The sequence below is a fragment of the Schistocerca americana genome, chromosome 2, assembly GCF_021461395.2.
Source record: "Schistocerca americana isolate TAMUIC-IGC-003095 chromosome 2, iqSchAmer2.1, whole genome shotgun sequence".
NCBI lineage: Eukaryota > Metazoa > Arthropoda > Insecta > Orthoptera > Acrididae > Schistocerca > Schistocerca americana.
In genome coordinates, this window is record NC_060120.1 from 133398373 (window position 1) to 133423477 (window position 25105).

Genomic DNA, 25105 nt, shown 5'->3' on the forward strand with positions numbered 1-25105 from the left:
TAAGTTACCAGGATGTGTGTCAATAAAAGAACACCATGTGCTTGTTATGTAATAAGATAAGAATCATGACACTAAAACAAAGAACTATTTTTTATAGCTAAATGAGTGTTGTTGCTAATCTAAGAAACCAGGGTTCCAGATTTCAAGAGCCTGTCTAGCATATAGCTTTTTTGTCAAGTCTTTGTAGTTCATTATCTTTCAAGTGTTCAGATGCATGGTGTAAGCCCCAAGTAGGCATCTTAGATAATTTTTTGATGATAATGTGCATAGAATTTGGAGATTGCTTTTTATGTCCGTATTTCAAAAATTGATAAGTAGTTCAATAAAAACTTAAAAATTCAATCTAAAAAGCTGTATCACAGGCATTGCACCTTATGTAGACTTTTTCATGAACCAGCTGTTCTTCAGTAACTTCTCTTTTCTGAGATGCTACATGCGAGAAACTGTAGAGTTCCTTTACACTTTGTTTGCACTGTCTGTTCACTGTGATTCTCTCGGCAACAAATTCATGACAAATTACTTTAAAAACAATTGAAGAAAATGGGTAGTAAAAAACAAGTTAATGTGTAATTTCTACTTACTAATTTCTGTCTGCCAGAGAAGTGATATCTCACAGTATTTTATACTTTTCGCATTTATCCTGCAACATACTGATAGCATTCACGCATATCCCTAATAATAACCCATTTGCAACATTTAATGGCCTTAATCAGTTAGAAGAGGAGTACCTACAAAATAACACTACAAGCTATTTGGCAAAATCAAACAATGGAAACTTCAGGTTGGAATACCAACAATATTAGGAAAAGTATAGTTTGCTACTCACCATAAAAATAACCTTTGAGTTGCAGACAAGTGCAACTAAAAGACTGTTACACTTAATAACTATCAACCAAAGCCTTCTCCAGCAAAGAACACACACTCATATGTTCACACAAGTGATAACACTTCATGCACACATGATCGCAGCCAGCAGCAGCTCTGACTGGACTGTGACTGTCTTGTGAATAGAAATCTAGAGTGGTACAGGGGAAGGGAGGGATATCAGGGTATGGGTAGGGAGCAGATGAGTGATGACTCCCACCTGCACAGTTCAGAAAAGCAGGTAGTGGAGAAGAGGATCCAGACTGCCCAGGTTGTGAAGCAGCCATTGAAATCAAGCATGCTATGTTAAGCACACAGAGTGGTCTGCAGTGCTCTTGGCCACAGTTTGACAGTGGCCATTCACCCAGGTGGACAGCTGGTTGGTAGTCATACCAGTAAAAAAAAATGCTGTTGTGTGTGTGTGTGTGTGTGTGTGTGTGTGTGTGTGTGTGTGTGTGTGTGTGTGTGCGCGCGCACACGCGCGCGCTCGTGTTTTCCTTTGCTAAAGAATGCTTTGGCTAAAAGCTATAACGTGTAAAAGTCTTTTCATAGTGCCTATCTGCAACTCAATTGGTCATCTTTATGGTAAGTAGCAATCAATCCTTTCCTAATAAGTTGGTATAAATAAAAATAAGACTTAAAAAGATATGGAATAGCTAGTCAGTAATTACCTTAATTTTTGTGGGACTGAGGGTTTTTGAGGTCAGATTGATTACTGTGACTTTTCTGTTTAGATGGAGAGAGGAAGCTCTGGTGGATCTTTAGTAACTGCCCCTCCTCCCACCTATAAAAAATAAAGAAAAGATTCTTCCCTCTCTTGACTCCTTCCATTTTCCCACCACCCACTCCAGACAAGGCTGTTTCTCCATTTAGGGAAGGAGTGGGACAAGAACACTTTGTGTGTGTGTGTGTGTGTGTGTGTGGGTGTGTGTGCGTGTGAGAGAGAGAGAGAGAGAGAGAGAGAGAGAGAGAGATGTTGATTTTATGATAATAGAAGGGAGAGGGGGAAACTAGGTGCCAGCGCACAGCCTACTCTTGCGAATAGCACCAAGGGCACCACCAGGTTTAATGTCCCACCCAACGGACGGATTACCATCAACAGTAACTCTAAAATGTTTCTGTTTGATGATGACATTAGCTTGGTAGTAAAGGATGTTCTGTGCAACATTCACTTGGTTTGAAATAGTGCAGTTCATGACATAAGTTCATGGCTTGTAGGAAATAAACTAACGCTGCATCACAGTAAGGCTCAGTTTTTACAGTTTCTAACACACAGTTCAACAAAATCCAATGTTTTAATTTCAGAAAATGGGCTTATGATTAGTGAAACTGAACAGTTCAAATTTCTAGGTGTTCTGTCATGGAAAGCCCAAGTTCAGGATCTTGTTCAGAGACTTAATGATGCCATTTTTACTATTTGAACGGTATCTGAAGAAAGGAATCATTCGACACAATCATTAGTCTACGTTGCTTATTTTCATTCGCTTGTGTTGTATGGGATTATATTTTGGGGTAACTCTGCCCATTTTGAAAGGATATTTTTGGCTCAGAAACGGGTGGTTCAGGCAATACGTGGTGTAAGTTTGCTAACCTCTTGTCAGCCCCTGTTCACTAGTCTGGGTATTTTGACATTGGCCCCTCAATATATATATATTCTTTACTGTCGTTTGTTGTTGACAATATCAGCTTATTTCCAAGAATAAGCAGCTTTCACTCAATTAATACGTGGCAATTGGATCGGACTTCCTTAAATCTTGTGCAGAAAGGTGTGCAATATATTGCTGCATCCATTTTTAATAAGCTACCAGAAGAATTCAAAAATCTTAGCAATAATTCACATGCTTTCGAATAGAAAGTGAAGAGTTTCCTCATGGGCCACTCCTTCTATTCTGTCGAGGAGTTCTTTGAAAAATTAAGCTGATTCTTATGTTGTATTGTTGACTGCATTTACTTAAACTTATGGCTTGACTTTTTTTGGGTTCATAAACATTTTATTTTTATCCGTCATTTCTTTAACGTTGTGATTTCATGTGTTGTCATGTTCTATGACCTTGCCTAAATTTGGTCCTTGGAACTTGGCATGTAAATGAAATAGAAATAAATTATCATGTGCCCTCACTTTATGAGACACTGCGGAGAGGTTTGGTATTGAAACCGGGATGTTGGCCCATAGTCTGGTGATCAGAAACTTCACACCACCACCTCTCCTGCCCTTCCTGACCAAATACAGGTACTGAAAATTTTTTCCCTCTCCAGGATTTTAACTGGCTTACCCACAAGTCGAGCACCTCTGGACAAGCTTTGTTCGCGACCTCGACTGTGGAGGTGAGGGTTGGTGGCCAAGTGTTTCCGTTTCATGTGTGTGTTCATGATGTGTAGGTTGTGGACACTCTCATCTTGTAAGAGGACAGCAATCATGTTTTCGATGCTGCACACATATATTCCTGGTTTGATTAATACTCTGTAACCGTGTTGTACCTCAGGCTAACCACCAGGTCACCCAATCATGAATCCAGTATGAAATATCTGGGGCTATTCGGAGTAGTGGGTGAAGTGTGAAACTTTGTTAATAGGCTTCATTGGGATAGATTAGATCTATCTACAAGAGTCAGTCCCTTCAGTACCTCTGTGACACTCTCCCACAGATTAAACAAACCTGTGGCCATTCATGCTGTCCTTCTCTGTATAAGTTTAATATCCCCTGTTAGGTCCACCTTGTATGGGTCCCACACACTTGAACAATATTCTAGAACTGTTTGCATGAGTGATTTATAAGCAGTCTCCATTGTAGATTGATTGCGCCTCCCTATTATTCTACCAATAAACCGAAGTCTACCACCTGCTTTACCCATGTCTGAATCTATGTGATCATTCCATTTCATATCCCTCAAAGTGTTTCACCCAAGTGCTGTACGAGTTGACTGATTACAACATTTTTTAATTTTGTAAAGTGAAAAGTTTACATTTCGGAACATTTAAAGCGAGTTGTCAATCTTTGCAACACTTTGAAATCTTATCAAGATCTGACTGAATATTTATGTGGCTCCTTTCAGATCGTGCTTCATTATAGATAACTGCCTCATCTTCAAAAAGCCTGATTTTATTATTAATATTGTCTGGAAGGTCATTAACATACAATATGAACAGCAAGGGTTCCAACACACTTCCGTGGGACACACCCATAGTTACTTATACATCTGACAATGACTCTCCATCCAAGATAACATGTTACGTCCTCCCTACGAAAAAGTCCTCAATCCAGTCACAAATTTAATTTGGTATCCCATATTATGGAGTGTGGTACTGAGTCAGTTTTTTTCCCCCCCCTCTCCAGAACTTAAGAAATACAGCATCATCTGATTGCCTTGATCCAAAGCATTTAGTATGTCATGTGAGAAAAGCGCAAGTTGAGTTTAACATGATCAATGTTTTTGAAATCCATGCTGGTTAGTATTGAGATGGTCATTCTGTTCAAGGTACCTCATTATGTTTGAGCTCAGGATATGTTCTAACAAGATCAAGAACAAATCGATGTCAGGGGTATTGGATGGTAATTTTGTTGCTTCAGCTAGATATGACATTCCTCAAGAAACCTGAGGACCCTTGTCACTGCTGAACAGAGCAGCAGTGTTAGACAGTTTCAATATTATGTCTCATGGGAGTGACTAAATTTTTGTCAGGTTTGCTTATCTGGTATTAGTTTTTGAACACCGTCCAAAAATATCTTAGAGCACTGTGGTGCTATTACCACAGTTTAATTTTGAACACTGCTTCATGTACTTCATTGTTACCAACAGTAAATTTCTCTCAAAAATAATTACAAATCGTAATTGCAATATGAGAATTAAAACCAATATCTGCTTAATGACTTTAACATTAATTTAGAAAGAAGTTAATTGTATGAGTACGGTTGTTTTCAGCAGTTTGCCAGAGTTTGTTTTGTATCTTGTGGGAAATATTGTGTATAAGAATGCATTGAAGAACTACTTTTGATTACTACTACTACTATTAAAACTATTAGTACTACATTAAAGAGCATCTGCACAGTAAGTAATATAAAATGAAGTAAATTTCTTTCACAGTGGTTATAGTGTAATTCTTATAAGTATGTTATAATATTTAACAACTTTCCTTTTGTATTGTATTTCAGAAATGTATGTCTTTGACTTACTTCCAAATACCAGAGCTTCTATTGGTGCAACGTAATACAGTATGGTTCTTGTAATGCAGGAATTAAACTGCAGGTCCTTGTGTATGATAATGATCTGATATTCCTGCAATGCTCCTTAATGCTTCAGAGATAGAGCAATAGGCATTCAAATGCCATTTTGGTGGTATGGATTTACTTGTACATGAAGTTGTTCCAAAGTACACTGCACAACACAGTTGATGGACCACTTTCTCAAAACTCCATAATTGTCTCCCATTGCAATGCATAATTTTGAAATTTGATACAAAGGTGTGTAAAACTTTCCTCTGTAACAGTGCAAAAGTGTGGCCTGCTGTGACGTCAGCCTTGGACACAGCAACGCTTCAAACAGCAAGGTGTCAACACGCAAAAAAAAGGGCAGAGCTCATAAGTTCATGTGAGATGTGAGGAGGGTTAATGATGTCATATTGGCACTAAATTTCACCACACTTCTGCTCAACACCACCGTGCACTGCTTCTTACCCAGATTTCACCCCTTATTTTGATGCTTCTATGACAGAGGTCGGAACCACGACACCTGGTATTGAGGGAATGCGTCTTTCTTATGGGTGGCTGAGGAAAACATTTCAGACACACCGCCTCTCAGGTTTGACACTAAAGGTCTTAGGGGAGGGCATAAAAGGTGTCAATGAAACCAACCCTTCCATTGGGGCAGTGATTCCCACACATTTCACTAACAAAAAGACAGTTTGCAACAGGATGACATTCTTGGCAACTTTTGACACTGCTGACACCTTTCAGATGATTCACCCCTTCTCTAAGGACATCTTAGGCCAGCAAACCCATGGAATGTGATCACACAACAGCACATGCAGTGCATGCACAATTTTTGCTCTGGTGTACTGTGTGGGACCACTAGAGTTTGTTCAGAACCATTCAATGAAATCTGAATGTGACCCAAAGCAGCAAAGTGTGACATTGACACATGTGAATGAAATGCCAAGGGTCCCTCTAAGACACCCCAGTACTGAAACACCCTCACTGACACCTGCTCATCTTTGTTGAGCATCCTGAAAATGTACTTGCAGAGGCACAATCTGTGATGAGTGTCCTAATCATCTGCAGGCAGGTTAGGTTACTGCTGTTATGCCTGCTAATAGGCTTCCAGATTCAGAGAGTTGTCAAAGGGGTTGTCAGTCTACAAGCACCTAGGACTTCATCACAGGATGTCTCTAGTCAGGTACATTCTTATAGTGTTTAACAGAGAGCGGCAGGCAGCACTAAGGGCTTTACCAACTAGGGTATCTTAGAGAGATCGATCGCCATTTTATTCGTGCATTTGTTAATGGCACACTCCTTCATGATCATGCTACAGGAGCTCATGAAACAGGAGGTCTGAAAAAGCATAAATGCACTTTGTTGCTTCTAACCATGTTCGAATTTTGTTGAATGGTTTTTAACTGTCTGTAGTAGCTCCACACTATACACGAGAGCAAAAATTGTGGTGGCACAGCACTTGAGAGGGGTGCAATCATGTTCCATGGGGTTGCTGGCCCACAATGACCTTGGAGAAGGGTTGAATTGTCTGAAGGCTGTCAGCAGTATCAAATGTTGTCAAAAATGTCAGCCTGTTGCTCACAGCACTGCAAACTGTTGTTTTTGAAACTGAAATATGTGGGAATGAACACCCCAAAGGAAGATGTTGGTGCATTGATGCCTTTTATCCCGATCACTAAGGTCTTTTCGTGTTGATGCCAAGTGATGGTGTGACTGAAATTTTTTCCTCTGCTGCCTGTAAGAAAACCACGTTCTTTTAATGGTGGACTTTCGTGGTCATGACCTCCACTCTGAAGGCATCAAGAGAAGTGATGAAATGTGGGTAAAAGGGGGTCTGATGACCTTCTCATCCTGTGACATGTCGATGGTGACATTGGTCAGAATGGTGGAGAAATTTGGTGCCAGTGTGACATCATTAACCCACCTTGAACTTCTGAGCTCTGGCCTTTTTCTTGCATGTATTGACAACTTGGCGTTAAAAACGTCACCATGCCAGAAGGCAACATCACAGGGTGCCATGCTTTTGCATCATTACCGAGGAAGGTTGTTACCACCTTTGAGCTAAATTTCAAATGTATGCTTTGCAATGGGAGATGATTATGGTGTTTCAAAAAAGTGATCCTTCAGTTGTGTTGCACAGTGTATAAATTCTCTTCCTTTTCCTCTCCTTCCAATTCTTCTGTCTGAATACACCATAGCCTTCTAGGCATTGTCCTTCTTATTGCTAGCTTACAAATTTTCAAGGGCATCTTTTAATTTTTTCATGCACTCCTCCTCCTCCTCCTCCTCCTCCTCCTCCTCCTCCTCCTCCACCCACCTCACCTCCAACTTGCACCCTGCCACCCTCCTGCACACCCCCACATCCACCAGCCCCAACTCAACCCTTCCTTGGCATGTAACCTGTGTCCCACCTGCTTTGCCTGTTTGTCTACATATGCTGTTTCTGCTGTGTTATGAAGTATTTGTTTAGTGTCATATTGATCATAAATAATTTATTTTATTTGTAGGTTCACAATCATTAATGTCTTGTCAGAGGCAGAAGCTGGGTGGAATGGTCAACGAGGTCGAGTAGATCTTGAATTACTTCAGAATTTCTTGCCCTTGACAGGCAATGATTCTGGCAGTTACTATGTCTGTGTATGTGGACCAACAGCTTTTACCAGATTAACAGAACAGTAAGTTTTAATTACCTCTCTAGGATAGATGTACTATGAAGATTGTGTTACAGAAAACAGGCTAGATTTTGATTCACTGGCCGTATTAGAAGATATTTTTGTCTGTGTAGTGTTAAAAGTGAAACAGCGGATCCTAAAAGATGTCTGCTTGTGGGAAGTCCTCATTATGTTATACATACAAATTATATTATGGCATTTTGGTGTGGTATACTAAATGTGACAAGAATTGCTTTGACGTAGTACAAAAAAGAAAAATTTAATATCTCGTTATGCATTTAAAATTGAATTCAGAAACATATGTTTACAATATTTGACACAAAAAGCTCATCAAATTACCAACTAGCAAAAACAAAAATATGTGGGAATAAATAAATAAAAACTGAAATTGGTCAGAGAGAGAAACGGGTGGGGGGGGGGTTGTATGTTTAGAGGAAGAGAGAAAAAAGTATAATGGATTGAAACTACAGGGATAAAGAACTACCTCTCATTGACACCACCTGAAAGACCATCCAAACAAGTATGACTAACAGACTGACAAAATACATTAACACAAGGAAGAGCTATCACACATATAGTCAGTTATCAAGAAAGAATCTAAAATGAAACTATATTTTGACTATAGAATGTGGTGACCCCTATAGAAACAGAATACTTCATGCTTATCATATTCTTGGACATTCAGTCTGGTTTTTACAAAGTATGGTCTGAATGGACTACTACTCATAGACAGCAGGAATAATATATATAAAAGACTAGAAGAGAGGCTACATTATACTGCAGCAGGGGTCAGGAACAGCTGATGAAAAATCAGGATGGAACATTATCTTACCATCTGGATGTGGGTTACAGTTGTGGTGCTGACAGAAATCATATGACAAACCATCAGTAAAACATCCTTGGTTATAATAGTTCTTTATTCATATGAGTTGTAGGGATGGGAAGATGGTTAGTGGTCTGTGTGACGTAGGTGGTTGTGAGTGTGCAACATGTTGGCTTCAGAATTCTGCCCACATGGCAAACAGGTGCAGGGTGCTGCAACTTCTGACATCCTTGTGGCGGGGGACTCCTGACCCAAGCACCACACAGACAGTGGTAGATGATCTCGACTTGGTTGCTCCGTGGTTGCATCAAAAATGCGCCAAGCTAGGTGGTGTTCAAACTGAGATGCTGGACGTGACCAAAGATGATGGCGAGCATGCATCCTGGGTGAAAGCAATCAGTTATGTCCTGGCCCACTGGGGAGGTGTCCAACAACCACAGATAGTCACCCAGCAGGTGACCCAATGGAGTGGTGGCATCAAGTTGACTGTATGCAGACCTCAGCTCACGCAAGAACCTGTGGTACTGGTAGCAAAGTCAGCGACAAGAATGGTGGATGGTTTCATCATCTTGCACTGCAAGTGGTCTCTGTCTCGTAGACATCAGTGTTGTAGACTGTGTGACACGATGTAATGTATGAACCTCGATGCTGCAGGATATGACTAACATTGGAGTGAGAATCTGATTTTGGAGGGTATACATGTGAGCTGGTTAGTTAGTATATCTTTAAAGGCAGCACTCCCACTTCGGAACTCATAGCAGACTGGAGCGGCAGGGGTGTTGAAACTGGGAAGCGATGAATTGTACCACATTCCTCCCTCCTTTGAAAAATCTGGAGCCTGGATTGTGACCTGTTCACAGTCTTTGACAAAAGGTGACCCTTTCACAGTCTTGGACAAAAGAATCTTAACACACTTCTTAAGTTGACATGAAGAATACAGTATGCTCCATTTTTCCATATTCTAATGTAGCATAAACTGAATGGTTCATTGGCTGTATATTAATCTAAATGTAACTTTGAATCATTACCCAACATATTATTAAAATACAACTATGAAATTCCCTCTTCTGAACAAATTTCTTAACAATGATTCAACAGCAAATGTTTCTTCACAGTAACTCGTGCTTGGCATTCCTACTTGTTTAGCAAATGTTTTCTCATGTGCTACTTTGGTATGTCATCTGGAACTTTCTCTTTGAAACACAAGATTCCCTAACATTTTTTTAGAAAACACGTCTTTGAAACTATGCTCAAACAAAACTACAAAGAAGATGTTGGTCAGTAGTTCCATTTATTTCTTTTACTTTGAAGCTAGTTGGAGATGACTACTTCTTGCAGTGCTTCTCCTCATACCATCTCTTACCCAAAACAACTTCCCTGCACCCTGCAACAATTCCTCCTGTGGACTGAATCTTAATGATTTCATATGCAGTTTAGTTGAGCCTGCCTTTGTGATGGGACAACCTTGTGATGGTGTATCATCAGCAGCAGTCTTTCTTGGTTGAATCCGTTTCCTTGAGTTTAACGGTGCACTGTGAAAGGACAATTCATGACTCTTTTTATCATCTTCAGTACCTATAACATTGCAAGAATCATCAACTTTAAGATCCCTCAATCATCGGGCACAGATTTCTGAAAGGATTCAGCTTTATTGACCCAATCATCAACCTTACAAGCACTTTTCCTTTTCTCCCTTCCTATCCCCTTGTGAAGACGTGGCACAACCACATGTGGCACTGAATTTGCGTTCTTTAGAAATAAGTACATCTGTGCATCCTGTGCAGTGTCTACAACAAAATTACCATTCTTCACAACACAAAAATCATTGGCCCATATACTTCCTTATACATCAAGCTCAGGCCCCACTCTCTCTGCTCAATACCCATTATCACCCGATGTGGTAGATACTAATGCACCTAAATCAATATCACTCATTCACTCTCACATTTATTTACTTCAGTAGAGCAAATTTTCACTTTATGTGGCACTACAGTTAATTCAGACGTGTATTTTCACAAGATATTTGAGCTGATAGTTTTACTCTTCTTAATTTCCACAATGTTAGTACTTTGCACTTCAACTAAACTCGCACTGTTAACTTCTTCCTCCTTACATTCTGCTTCTATGCAAGAACTACTCTTTTTTAACCTCTCAATAATCTGAACAGACCTATCATATCTTACTAGTGGATGACCATACAGGTGACTATTCTCAACCTGCCACTTGTCCCATTCTTGCTGTATTTTCTCCGCATCCTCTGGAGTAACTCTACTGCACCTAGTTATGTCCTTCTCTTCAACCTTTATTTGCTTGGCTCCCAGAGCCTCTGTTCCCTCAGACATGTTCGCATTGTCTAGCTGCAATCATGTTACTTTGACTGCTAAAATTTGCAATATTTCCTCTAGAGTAGCCTTCTGTGGTATAAAAGATGCCATTCCTCCTGAATGGCTGCTCATGCTTACTTAATTACATGCTTCAGAACAGTGAACCATTGTACGTATTGTATTGTATGTTAACCGGGGACCTAGAAATGATGGAGAGGCTCCGTCCCCGCCACAGCCGCAGTGGTCCACAACCCCACGATGACTTCTGCAGTCCACTTCACCCCTCTGCCGCCCCACACTGAACCCACTGAACCCAGGGTTATTGTGCGGTTCGGCCACCGGTGGATCACCCCCCCCCCTCCCCCCCCCCCCCGCTCGAGGGAACATCTCACACCAGATGAGTGTAACTCCTATGCTTGCGTGGTGGAGTAATGGTGGTGTATGCGTACATGGAGAACTTGTTTGCGCAGCAATCACCGACATAGTGTAACTGAGACGGAATAAGGGAAGCTATCCCGCATTTGCCGAGGCAGATGGAAAACCGCCTAAAAACCATCGACAGACTCACTGGTTCACTGGACCATGACACAAATCCACCGGGCGGATTGGTGCCGGGGACCAGGCGCTCCTTCCCGCTCGGAAAGCCATGCATTAGACCGCACAGCCAACCAGGCGGGCTTTACAGTGAACCATATCCCTGCGCACAAGATAAATTGCCCGTTTCAAGTGGTACAAACTAAGATGTAGTTCTTACAATTTTCAGAACACTGCCTGTGTTTATTTTCTTCATACTGCACATAAGCAGTTAAGTACCTTGCATTTGTGAAAACTTTATCCACTAAAAAATATAATATAATGAAGAACACACAAGAGAATGTAAATAGCCACTACAGGCACTCAAACATAACACAAAATGCCCTCAATTCTTCCAACAAATCGTATGCCACCTTGACTCTGAACACTGATGAACCTCATGCCTATAATGTTGGCACATACTACATGTCACAGATAATTAATGAATAAAAAGCAACTCATGACCTCACATGTTACCCTGCTTGCATATCACTGGCCATAAATACTCTTCTATACTGATCCCTTAAACTGAGATGAATCTGCAGGTTGTTCTTCTTTCACAAACAACACATGTAGATTCCTATAACAGCGATTTCTCCATACCACATCTGTGCACAGAAACAGAAGTGGGCAGAAAAAACACTAAGTTCACTCACCACACCCATACTGTTGAAACTCTGTTGATGCTGGAAATCTTTTGACATCAAAATGTTGGAGTCAGGACATGACCTGTACAATGGTGGGTGAATTGGCTGATGGTAAATCTAATTGAGCACCTTCTTCTTTTTTGGATGTGGGCTGTGGGGATGTGGTGACTGGAATCGTAGAATGTATTATCAGTAATCCCTGGTTACAATAATTCTTCATTCACATCACTTATAAGGATGAAGCCAGAGTTGGAGAAGAGTTTAATGCCCTCAATGATGTAGATGGCCATGAGCAGCATGTTGGTGTTAATGTTTCACCGGCCTGGCACGCAGTGTATCTGGGGATTCACAGCTACAGATATCCATGTGGTTTCAGAAACCTGGCACAAGTGCCGCGCTGTCAGTCCTGTGGCCACAGTGACAGCACCAGGCTAGACGATGATTAAACTAGGATGCCCGGCATGATCAAAGGAGATGGCATAAATGTGCACTTGGCAGTTGCCAGTAACAGTGTAGTGTGACTGAAATGGCTGAAATTTTAACAAACAAAAGTAGTAGTTCTCATTGTCTACCTGGGAATGATACTTCATCTCCTTTTGTCAGTAAGTGTGCTTTTAAAATAATAAATAATAAAATTTGTTCCTGATATAATGAACTGGACAAGCAAATGGTTACTAGGCTGTATATAGGTGTAAGTTACATTAAATAATGAGCCGTAACAACAGTATTTAAATTTTAACTAATAAAAGTCTGTCCGTGAATGTTCACACCTTAATTCACATGCTGGTGAAAACAGATTAGATTAGATTAATACTTGTTCCATAGATCATGAATACGACACTTGGTAATGATGTGGAATGTGTCAGGTTAATAAAAGGTGTCTATACACGATATTACATTACACAAAATATTACATGACACTAATTTGTGTGTGTGTGTGTGTGTGTGTGTGTGTGTGTGTGTGTGTGTGTGTGTGTGTGTGTGTGAAATTCTTTTAATTTTCTTTTAAATGCTATTTGGCTATCTGTCAGACTTTTGATGCTATTAGGTAAGTGACCAAAGACTTTTGTGGCAGCATAATTTACCCCCTTCTGAGCCAAGTTAGATTTAACCTTGAGTAGTGAAGATCACCCTTTCTCCTAGTGTTATAGCTGTGTACACTGCTATTACTTTTGAATTTGTTCGGATTGTTAATAACAAATTTCAGTAGTGAATATATATATTGTGAGGCTACAGTGAAGATCTCTAGCTCTTTAAATAAGTGTCTGCAGGATGATCTTGGATGAGCTCCAGAAATTATTCTGATTACACGCTTTTGTGCAGTGAAAACACTTATACTCAATGATGAGTTACCCCAGAATATGATGCCATACGAAAGCATAGAATGAAAATAGGTGTGGTAAGCTAATTTAGTGAGATGTATATCCCCAACATTTGCAATGATCCTAATAGCATACGTAGCTGAACTCAAATGTTTCAGCAGATCCTCAGTGTGTTTTTTCCAGTTCAACCCCTCATCAATGCACCCAGAAATTTTCAATATTCTACCTTAGCTACCAATTTCTAATCGAAGTCTATATTTATTAATGGTGTCATTCCGTTTACTGTGTGGAACTGTATACACTGTGTTTTGTCAAAGGTTAATGAGAGCCCATTTGCAGAGAACCACTTAATGATTTTCTGAAAAACATCGTTTACAATTTCACCAGTTAATTCTTGTCTGTTGGGTGTGATAGCTATACTTTTATCATCAGCAAAAAGTACCAGCTTTCCATCGTGAATATAGAATGGCAAGTCATTAATATATATTAAGAACAGCAGAGGACCAAAGACCGAACCTTGCGACACCCCACTCTTGATTGTTCCCCAGTTTGAGAAATCGCCAGTTTTTTGCATATTATGTGAACTGTTTATTTCAACTTTCTGCACTCTTCCAGTTAGGTATGATTTAAACCATTTGAGCACTGTCCAATTCATACAACAGTACTTAAGCTTATCTAGAAGTATTCCATGATTTACACAATCAAAAGTCTTTGATAGATCACAAAAAATCCCAACGGGTGACTTCCAGTTACTCAGAGCATTTAATATTTCATTAGTGACAGTATATATAGCATTTTCTGTTGAAAAACCCTTCTGGAAACCAAACTGACATTTTGTTAAAAGTTTGTAAAAATAAAGGTGTGAAGCTACTCAACGATACATTACTTTTTCAAGAATTTTGGATAAGGCAGTCAGAAAAGAGACTGGGCAGTAGTTGTTGACATCAGACGTATCCCCTTTTTTATGCAGTTGTTTAACAATGGCACGCTTCAGTCTATCTGGGAAAATGCCCTGCTTCAGAGAGCTATTACATATGTGGTTAAGAATCCCACTTATTTCTTGGAAACAGGCTTTTATTATCCTGCTGGAAATGCCATCAATTCCATGTGAGCTTTTATTCTTGAGAGAGTTTGTTATCTTCTTAATCTCAGAAGGAGAGGTGGGTGGAATTTCAATTGTATCAAATGGTGTGGGTAAGGCCTCTTCCATTAACTGCCTTGCTTCTTCTAATGAACATTTAGATCCTATTTTCTCTACAACATTTTAAAAAATGATTATTCAAAATGTTTTTGACTTTCGGCTTGTTGTTTATCAAGTTTCCATTTGCTTTGATGGTGATGCTGTCATCCTGTACTCTTGGTTGCCCTGTCTCCCTTGTAATAGAATTCCAAATTGTTTTGATTTTGTTATCAGAGGTATAAATCTCAGATATGATGCACATGCTTCTTGACTTTTTAATAACCTTTCTTAACGTAGCACAGTAGTTCTTATAATATTCAGCAGTTCCTGGGTCATTACTCTTTCTTGTTGTTAGATACAGTTCCCTTTTGTGGTTACAAGATATTTTTATTCCTTTAGTAAGCCAAGGTTTTTTTCATAGTTTCTTATAATTAGATTTAACTACTTTCTTGGGGAAACAGTTTTCAAATTCTCTTACAAGTGTATCATGAAATAAGTTATATTTTAAATTAGCATCAGGTTCCTTGTACACCTCATCCCAGTCTAACTGCCGAAGATTTTCTCTGAAATTTCTAATTGTTGAGTCATTAATTGAATGCACAACTTTCGAGGGTAGTTTTGAATTACTGAATGGAGCTATGTCATATACTGTAACTAGCTGAGCATCATGATCAGAAAGGCCATTCTCAACAGGACAAGAATTTATGTTTTTAAACCTATCTTGGTCTATAAAAGTGTTATCTATCAATGTGGTGCTGTCCTTTACTACCCGAGTAGGAAAATTAATGACAGATGACAAATTGAAAGAACCGAGCAAGACTTCTAGGTCATTCTTCCTATTACATTCTTTCAGTGAATCAACATTGAAGGCCCCTACAAATAATAGTTTGCTTTCCCCTATCTGACAGATAGCACAACAAGGCATCCAAGTTTTCCAGGAATAAATGAAAGTTTCCTGAAGGGGACCTATATACTGTTACAATTATAAAAGAGCCCTCCTCCAGTTTAAGTTGACAGGCACGTGCTTCTATATGTTGCTCTAGACAAAACTTTTTTGTATCTAAGCTTTCTACACAGTGATAACTTTTGACATATATGGCAACTCCTCCACTCACCTTATTCTCTCTACTCATATGTGCAGCTAGTTTATAACCACTAATATTTACCTTTCCCATATCAGACACAATGTGATGCTCAGACAGGCATAGTATATCTATTACATTATCAGATTCAATGTCATCTAAACAAACCAGGAGCTCATCCACTTTATTCTTCAACCCCGAAATATTCTGGTGAAAAATGGTAACATTATTTTTTACTTTACTTTTGTGAGAATCTACTTTTTTCTTTAATCCACCAATATTTTGGTTAAATATGGTAACATTATTATTTACTTTCCTGTTGTGAGAATTTTGTGAGTTTTGGACCTCTTTAGCACCTGCCTGCCTGAGCTTCACATTGGACTCTGATATTAGTGTAGATAAGAGGTACAGTTATGCTACTAAGTGATTTAAAGAAAATTACTCAAGCCTCAAATGTATGGGTTATAGAATCCATTACATAAAATAAATTAATTTAAACAGCAGTTGGAAAACATAGACCACTCACTCTTAACTTCAGTCTGCGACCTCCATGCTGCTGCTGGTTTGGAGAGAATGACTGCGTGCATCATGTAGGTTGCTACTGCTGGGCCGGCTTGAGGACAAGGACTGCTTAGTGTGCTGGAGACAGACCCTCAGTGAGAGAGCTGCACTATGCTGAGTCAGTGGGGACACAACAACCATGTGACAGCTGCTGTGGCGCACTGGGGCAGGTGTAGACTGCTGCTTACCAGTGATGGACATGTGTTCACGATGAAGTGGATGAACTCGCAGTCATTACTTCTGAGTAGGCTTTGGATCTAGTTGCCTAGCACTCTAAATCATGGAATCAAACCCACACCTGTGACTTAAAATGGGGCTGAGTGTTTAACAAAGAATGGTGACTGACAATGATGGCTTTTATCTGTTCGGGGATGATATTTGGTCTCTTTTTGCCCTTAAGTGTGCTTCAAAAATAATATAAATAATAAATTCGACCCTGAAGTCAATATCAGTCAGGAAAATGTTACACTAGGCTGTACATAGATGTAAACTGTGATACATAATGAGCTGCAAAAACAATATTTAAATTTTAACTAATAAAAATGTGCTGTCCATGAAATTTCACTTAACAACTTGCAGGCTGATGAAAGCAACTACACTACTAAGTGATTCAAGGAACATTACTCAAGCCCCAAATATATTGCTTATAGAACTCACTACATAAAATAAATTAATTAAAAAATACTGGAAAAAACAGGCTGTATTCACAGCTAAATGTTAACTGAAGGCAACCTCTCATACAAGCTCATACCTGATCACAGTCCAACCAACACACGATACTGTAACCTAAATGTCAATTAATAGCAAAATATCCTAAGGCACTCATTGCCAAACTAAGTTTAAGTCCAGTCTCAGTGCCCAGAATCAGAGCCCAAAGTCATTTCACATGAAAAATGACAAGTTTTGCCTGGCTGACAGCAGAAGTAAATCAGTCCTGACTAGTGCAGAATTATTCTTAAGCCCACAGTGAAGCCATGTGAAAAAATATTTCTAAGTGTTGTGACTGACAATGTGAAAATTTCTCTTAACATCAAAAACGTGTATTGCTGGAGCACCAATCAGGCCAGCATAGACATTGCCTCAGTCCAGTCATAAAGCACACTGTCCTATTGCAAGATGGCTGGCACCCTTTTATGGCCTGGGACCACCTTTCCAAGGAAAGTCCAGCATCGGCGTTGCTTAATGGATCTGTAATTTCACCAGCCTAATTTACAAAATGTGATACATAAATAATGATAGCACCATTAGCTGCATGTTAAAATTTTAATTAAAACTGATGTCCTACACCTAATTTAATGTGCATTAGTTTGTCCAAAATTTATGGTTAAACAAGTGCAGAACTACATTGCAGCACTTGAAATATCACAACAGATGTGTATATGACACCATTTTCTTATTGGATGTTTACTCCTCTTTCCATTGCACTATTCAGAATTGTGATATCCATAATAGTGTTCAGGTTATGGTCAAAACCTACGTGTGTGTGTGTGTGTGTGTGTGTGTGTGTGTGTGTGTGTGTGTGTGTGTGTGTCTGTCTTGTATCAGATTTATATTGATTTTTAATTTAAAAAACAATTAAACTGCATCTCACAACTTAGTTATTTTGTTACAAACATGTGAGTAGCTCGATCATTGTGCATTACTGAGAGCTACAGTTTGCGTGCTCGATTTCTTTTATAAATTAAATAAGATTAAAGTTATATCACTTTGCTGAATTATGGTTACAGAAAACTTCTTGGTGCTGTATCTTTTCACATATATTGACTTATAGTTTTTATCTGCATACTGTCAGAATTGTATTGCTCTCCTCTCCAATTTGATGTACTGTCCTTCACTATATTTTGGTTTGCACTGTAGATGAGGAAATGTGAACAATGTGTAGGAAGCCATTGTTCATGCTAGCAGCAGAACTGAAGTCATATCTGCTGGTTTGAATTTTTGGGCATGTGGCTTGGTCAGCCACTGGTCATCCATGCAGCTCACTGAGATCTGCCACTTGGTGGTTGCCACCACACCCCACCCATGGCCAGCCTTCTTGTGCTGAAAACCCATTACTCCTGCTCAAATAATCCATTGTGCCACAATAGGCCTGTACAGGCTGGATTGCAGTGACAGTGTCGCTTGTCAGCAAGGCAGCCTTAATTCAAACTCTTGGCCCACCAGGGAGGTGGTCAACAACTGCAGGTAGCCACCTTTTACCAAGTAGGTGATGCTTTAGTTTCTCAACTTTGCCTTTCAAAGGCACTGGCTGGCATCTTACACTTTGTCATTGTCCTAAGTGAGTGCCTGTGGACTTTTGAGTATGCTTTCTTGTGTAATGATGACTGGGATTCAGGCTGATGATTGATTCTCTCTCTGACATCGTTCTGCTGACTGACGCAGGAACAGTTCATTTTCCAGGTAAAGTTGAGGCACAGCAATTCACTGTACACAACAGACATGTCGCTATGACAAGATCTAGAGGAAATTTGCAACCATTTGCAGACAACACAATTTACTGGTGCCCTCCATTTTTGACGTATACCATACCATACTGAAAATCATGATAGCACAGCCAATGACTACAGACATTGATTCAAAAGGGTTTATTAAACCAAATGCCGACACAATTCTGATGAACTGTGATAAGATTCAGACCTGTCCATAAAATATAAACTCTGGATCACATCAGTAATACTACGAGACAAGCAAACATGCTAGAATTAGCTTCTATACTTACATAAATATCTTATTATCAAATTTTATTGCAGCAGGCAAAATATTATGCAACAACTTTAAGGACGATTCTCTGGTCACAGTGACATGACAATCGCTCTCTCTTACAACATATGTATTACAGGTTTTGAACGTCCTAGTGTTTCTCTTGAAATATGACATACAGATAAGAAATTAATGAGGCAGTGAGTATTAGAAACAAAAAGGAAACCTTATGGATGATAAAGTTGAGACCTCTGACAAAGCCCTGATGAAGAGTAACCAGAAAATACATTTCCTTCTAGGAAATAGTACAAAACATGATAGCCAGCATCGAAAATTGGCAAACAAACTTCAAATCTGGACTTGAATGTCCCTATCCGACAAAACATGAATTAGTCCTCCATGACTTCATGTCACTATTCATGCCATCTGTTCCAACCACTCACAACAGGCTGAAGTTACCAACACTACTAAAACACCTGTGCCTCACTGACAATTAACTTGTTATATAGTTGCAATATTTATTTTCCTCACTCTTTTGTCCTCTAGTCTTCCTACTTAAATTTTGGATTTTAAACTTATATATGCCTCTATTTTTCTTTGCATTGTTATCAATGGCCATATAAGTACAAAGTTGCTGCTGTAATATGAAATCTGGAACAAAATATTACAATTCTTTAATTTTTATAGAATGTAAGTAAAAACTCTGTGTTGACAGATCATATCTGAACCACCTCACTTTTGCAGATACCACTGTACGGCAGCAGTGACAAACTTCTTCAGTGAATGAAAAAACTTAATAGAGCATTTACTTTCACTGTGGTTGTCACAACATTTGCATGGTATTTATTGTAGGACAACAGATTTGTCACGTAATTTTCTGAGGAAGAATGATCAATTTTTATCACTATAGATTGAATGTGTTTCAAAACAAAAAAACTTGGAAAGGGCTACAGGCTGAAACTGGTAGTGGAAAAAGTTGGTTATCATACCTCAGACATTTGCTTGAGGAAAACATTGTCATTCTGTTAATGCTTATTTGAAAGTAGTACTAAGATCAGTCATAATAAGATTAATTTGTCGTATAATCAGTATATCAAAAAGGAAATAATACAAATTGACAATGGCGCCAGTTGAATTTTTATATTTAGAGCAATTGAAGACAAGAAGATGGATAGAAAAAGAAATAAATAGAAGAATAAAATGGTCTGGAGTGCTTTTGGTAGAATAAATATATTTCAAACCAACTTTCTGATGCCTGAAGCAAAACACAGTTTAATGTAAACCTGGAGAGTACGAAAAGTAGGTGTCAATGAAAGAACAGTCTAATCCAGGGGTATTTCCTGGCAACTTGTTTATTTAATATATGCACAAGTTACCAACCAACACCAGACCACACTATCGTCTACTGGTGATCTGGCTATCACTGCACAAGAAAAGGGCTTTGAGGAAGTAGCAGGAAAACTGGAAAACTCATTACAGATAATACCTGAATATTACCAAGAGAACTCCCTTAACCGAATCCCTCAAAGACATAAGTTAGTGCTTTACACCTTCTCTCAAAACAGGCAAATAAGAAGCTGAATGTCACGTGATATGATACGGACCTCGAGATACAGACAAGCCAACACACCTGGGTGTCATGCTGGACAGATCACGACATACAAATATCGTTCTGAAAAGAACTGCCGAAAAGTTGATGCCGGGTACATTATCTTGAGAAATACAGTGAGTAGTAAATCTTGTAATCTTACAGTGGTCCCCTTTGTTGATTCATCATCATCATCATCATCATCATCATCATCATCATCATCATCAACAGTTTCCAGCTACAGGTCGGGTCTGTTTGTTACATAAGCCTCACAATCTAGTCCTGTTATCCCATCATCCTTCAGTTTCATTCTGGTCCAGTCCTCACCTTCTTTTATTCAACTCTCTCCTCCATACCTTTCAGCCACCTATCCCTTTGTCTTCCTCATGTTTGCTTCCGTTGCATCTCCATTTCATATACCTTCTTGAGAATCTTCTTGTTTTCCATTCTCTTTTAAGTGCCCTTTAAGTGCCCATACCACTCTAGTCTTCATGTTTCTGTCTTGATCTGCAACGGTTCCTCCTTCACTGCTCCCCTTACCCTTTCATTCCTTATGCTATTTCCCCTTGTTACCCCTGTCCTCTCATTGAGGAGTTTCATTTAACAGGTCTGTAATCTGCTTGCATCTCTCTTCTTTCTTATCCGTGTTTCAGATACATAGGTCAATATTGAGATGTAAATTCTGCATTGAAGCATCAAAGAAACTGGTATAGGTATACTTATTCAAATGCAAAGATATGTAAACAGGCAGAATCTGGTGCTGAGTTCGGCAACACCTACATAAGGCAACAAGTGTCTGTCACAGTTGTTAGATTAGCTACTGCTGCTATGATGGCAGGTTATCAAGATTTGATTGAGTTTGAATGTGGTGTTATAGTCGGTGCATGAGCGATGGGACACGGCATTTCCAAGGCAGCGATGAAGTGGAGATTTACCCATACAACATATTTCAAGAGTGTACCGTGGATATCAGGAATCTGGGAAAACATCAGATTTCAGATATTACTGCAGCCGGAATAAGATCTTGCAAGAACAGGACCAATGACGATTGAAGAGAATCATTCAACGTGACACAAGTGCACCTCTTCTATGAATTGGTGCAGATTTCAATGCTGAGCCATCAACAAGCATCAATGTGTGAACCAATAAACGAAACATTGTCAATATGGGCTTTTGGAGCCAAAGGCCCACTCGTGTTCCCTTGATGACTGCATGACACACAGCTTTACACCTCACCTGGGCCTGTCAACACCAACATTGGACTTTTGATGACTGGAAACGTGTTGCCTGGTTGAACGAGTCTTGTTTCAAATTGTATCAAGTGGATGGATGTGTAGGGGTATGGAGACAACCTTATGAATCAATGTCCTCTGCATGTCAGCAGGGGACAGTATGAGCTGGTGGAGGCTCTGTAATGGTGTGGGGCATGTGCAGATGGAGTGATACGGGAACCCTGATACATCTGGGTATGACTCTGACAGGTGATGCGTACATAAGTATTCTATCTGATCACTTGCATCCATTTATATTCGTTGTGCATTCAAACAGACTTCGGAAATTCCAGCAGACCAAGGCGACAGCCCACACATCCAGAATTGCTACAGAGTGGCTCCAGGAACACTTTTCTGAGTTTTAAACACTTCCACTGCCACCAAACTCCCCAGACATGAATGTAATTGAGCATATCTGGAATGCCCTGCAATGTGCTGTTCAGAAGACATCTCCACTCCCTCATACTGTTATGGATGTATGGACAGCCCTGAAGGATTCATGGTGTCAGTTCCCTCCAGCACTATTACAGACATTAGTTGACTCGATGCCGTGTCGTGTTGCAGTACTTCTGCATGGTGTGGGGAGCCCTACACAAGATTAGGCAGATGTACCAGTTTCTTTGGCTCTTTGGTGTATATATCACTACTTTGCTTTTTTGTGGAACATCTTGGTTCCAAACCAGGCTCGTAATACTTCCCAGGAATGCTTCTATCTATCTGCCACATTCACTGATCTCTTTCTAATTTCTTCCATTTTCCTCTATCACACTTCCCAAGTAGGAATTTTGGACACATATTGAAGTTCCAAGTGATCTTGTGTTTCCAGTAATGTGGACACAACTAAGGGGCACCACAGAATGGAGATCAATAAAAATCAGGAAAGAAGTATTTCTTAGAATAAATATTGGTCATTTTACATATTTTCAGTCAATGTTTTTTGTACCACAGATGAATATGAAAGTGTTTTCGGGTAATGACTGGATTTACATATTATGGTAGTATAAGCTTTGAGGAAAAGACTGTGACCATGAAGAGTGATGGAGAAGAAATGACAGTTTCGCTGGGGAGACTATAAGGAACACAACAGACAGAAGAGACTTGCTAAAGAACTTTTTTCAGATATGTCAATGTGGATAAACAAATAGCAGATTAATGTGCAGCAGTATAACATTTGTTCCACAACGATAGACAGAATTGAACGATTGTTTGACAGTTCATACAGTGGTTTTTTAATGAAACTGAATGTAATGTCCATTGGTCCATTGCAGCTGTATTTGTTCGGGCCATTTTATAAACCCACATAACTGCTTTTATAACTCTTAAGTTGTGTCTTCTGGTGCAAATATAAATGCTATGTCATAGGTTACAGAATGTCACAGAATAACAACTTATGTGGCTACATGAAGTTCTCAGCCCTCCTCAATTGACAAAAAATGATTGTCAATTGATATAATAACCATCATAAATGATAAATGTAGTGCCTGCATTAAGTTGCAAATTGTGCACTTTCCGATTAAAATATGCTCTTGTCAGCCTACATCAAGCAGTGGAATGCCCCTCATAGATGTTATTCAGAGAAGTACTTTGCCTTGTAGTGACATAAGATGACATGCTCATGTGTATTTGCCACCAACATAGCAGCTGACAACATAATCTATAAGTGTCCTATGAGTTGAAGTGTGTGCTGTGGCTGCTGCCTATAGTACCTGACGACAACCACAGCACATGATTCGACACCACATGGGACACTCATAGCTTATGTTGTCAGCTGCTATGATGGTGGCAAATACACATGAGCATGTCAGCTTGTGTCAGCTTGTGTCAGTACAGGGTCCAGTACTTCCCTGAACATTATTTATGAGGGGCATTCCACTGCATGACATAGGCTGGCAAGAGCATATTTTAATCAGGGAGGGTACACTTTCTAACTCAACACAGACATGAGATTCATCAATGATGACTGTTTTTTTATCAATTGACTATGTTTTTTTATCAATTGAAGAGGGCTGAGAACTTTACCTAGCCATGACAATTGTTACTCTGCGGCATTCTGTAACCTATGACTTATCCTTTTTATTTGCACCAGAAGAAGCAACTTTAGAGTTGCAAAACTGGTTGTGGGGATTGCTAATTGACCTGAACAAATTCAGCTACAGCAGACATTTTAATAATTTTAACATCTAACTTTTAATGAACTGTTCACAGTATGAATTGTCAAGCAATCACGTGTAACTATTATAGTTGTGGTTGCTCCAGTTTTAAAATTATTTTTTGAAATTATCTGGACGGAGTTACATTTGGGATTTTTTCCCTTTAGTTTGATCATGAACACGGCAGGCATTTCAGTGGGGAGCAAGAACGTGAGAGTCTTTTCTGTAACTGAGAATGACTAAGATTTGTGGACGGTAATCATTTACTGAGGTAGCCTGCTGAAAGAGAGTATTCATTAGATGACTGTTGATTGGTGTGAGAAAATTTTTGTGTATGATGTGCATCACCTATAGGAGATTTATTTTAAGTAAAGTAGATAAGGGGAAGATTTAAATAAGTTGATTATGAGGAAATACAATTATTATTCTTAAAGAATGTTGAACATTATGAATAGCAGCATAAGAAGGTTATTTTGATGAAAAACAGTGCTGAAGGGTGTGAATATGAATAGATATTCAATAGAGTGGTCCTAGTGTCTTGAAGTGGGTGGTATGAAGTCAATGTGTGTTTGGAAGTGTGAATGGTGTGATTTTCCAGCTACTGGAGGTTCAGACTACCTCATAATAATTTTTTTCTTTCCCAACATTGAAATGCCTGCAGGAAGAAATTTGTTTCCCTGCTAGAGATAAAAATTCTTCTCCCATCATTGTTTTGATGATTAGCTGATACATACAATATAACTATAGTAAATACTTACTGCCCATAACCCTTGTCACAATACTTCCATAACTATAAGTATGTACTGAAATCCTGCAGATACTCTTGGTAGGAGTCCATAGAAATCCTATAGCCACAGGATCCCAAATTAGTCCTGGAACTATTGGGTAACATTTGTATCTATTTGCTTAAGTCCTATATTTACTTTTTACACACAACTCACAAGATTTTACAATTGTCCTTATCCCTCAAGCCATTCCCTTGAAATAACAATATTGTCTCATGTGATTTAGACACTTTTTGACCCCAAAGTGACCATACCACATATGGATATATGTGGTCATATGTATCACATACTCCTCAGAAATGCATATTCACCAATATGGTATTTCTGCCTGCAGATCACTAAACAGTGTGCCCTCA

At 39.2% G+C, this 25105-nt stretch overlaps 1 protein-coding gene across 1 annotated transcript in view; it reads left to right on the forward strand.

Moving 5' to 3' along the window:
• Positions 1–25105, forward strand: part of LOC124596135 (cytochrome b5 reductase 4) — a 343575-nt gene that overhangs the window by 304750 nt on the left and 13720 nt on the right. Inside the window, exon 9 of the mRNA XM_047135155.1 lies at positions 7579–7746. Coding sequence (XP_046991111.1) covers positions 7579–7746 — 168 coding nt within the window. The remainder of the gene's footprint in view (positions 1–7578; positions 7747–25105) is intronic.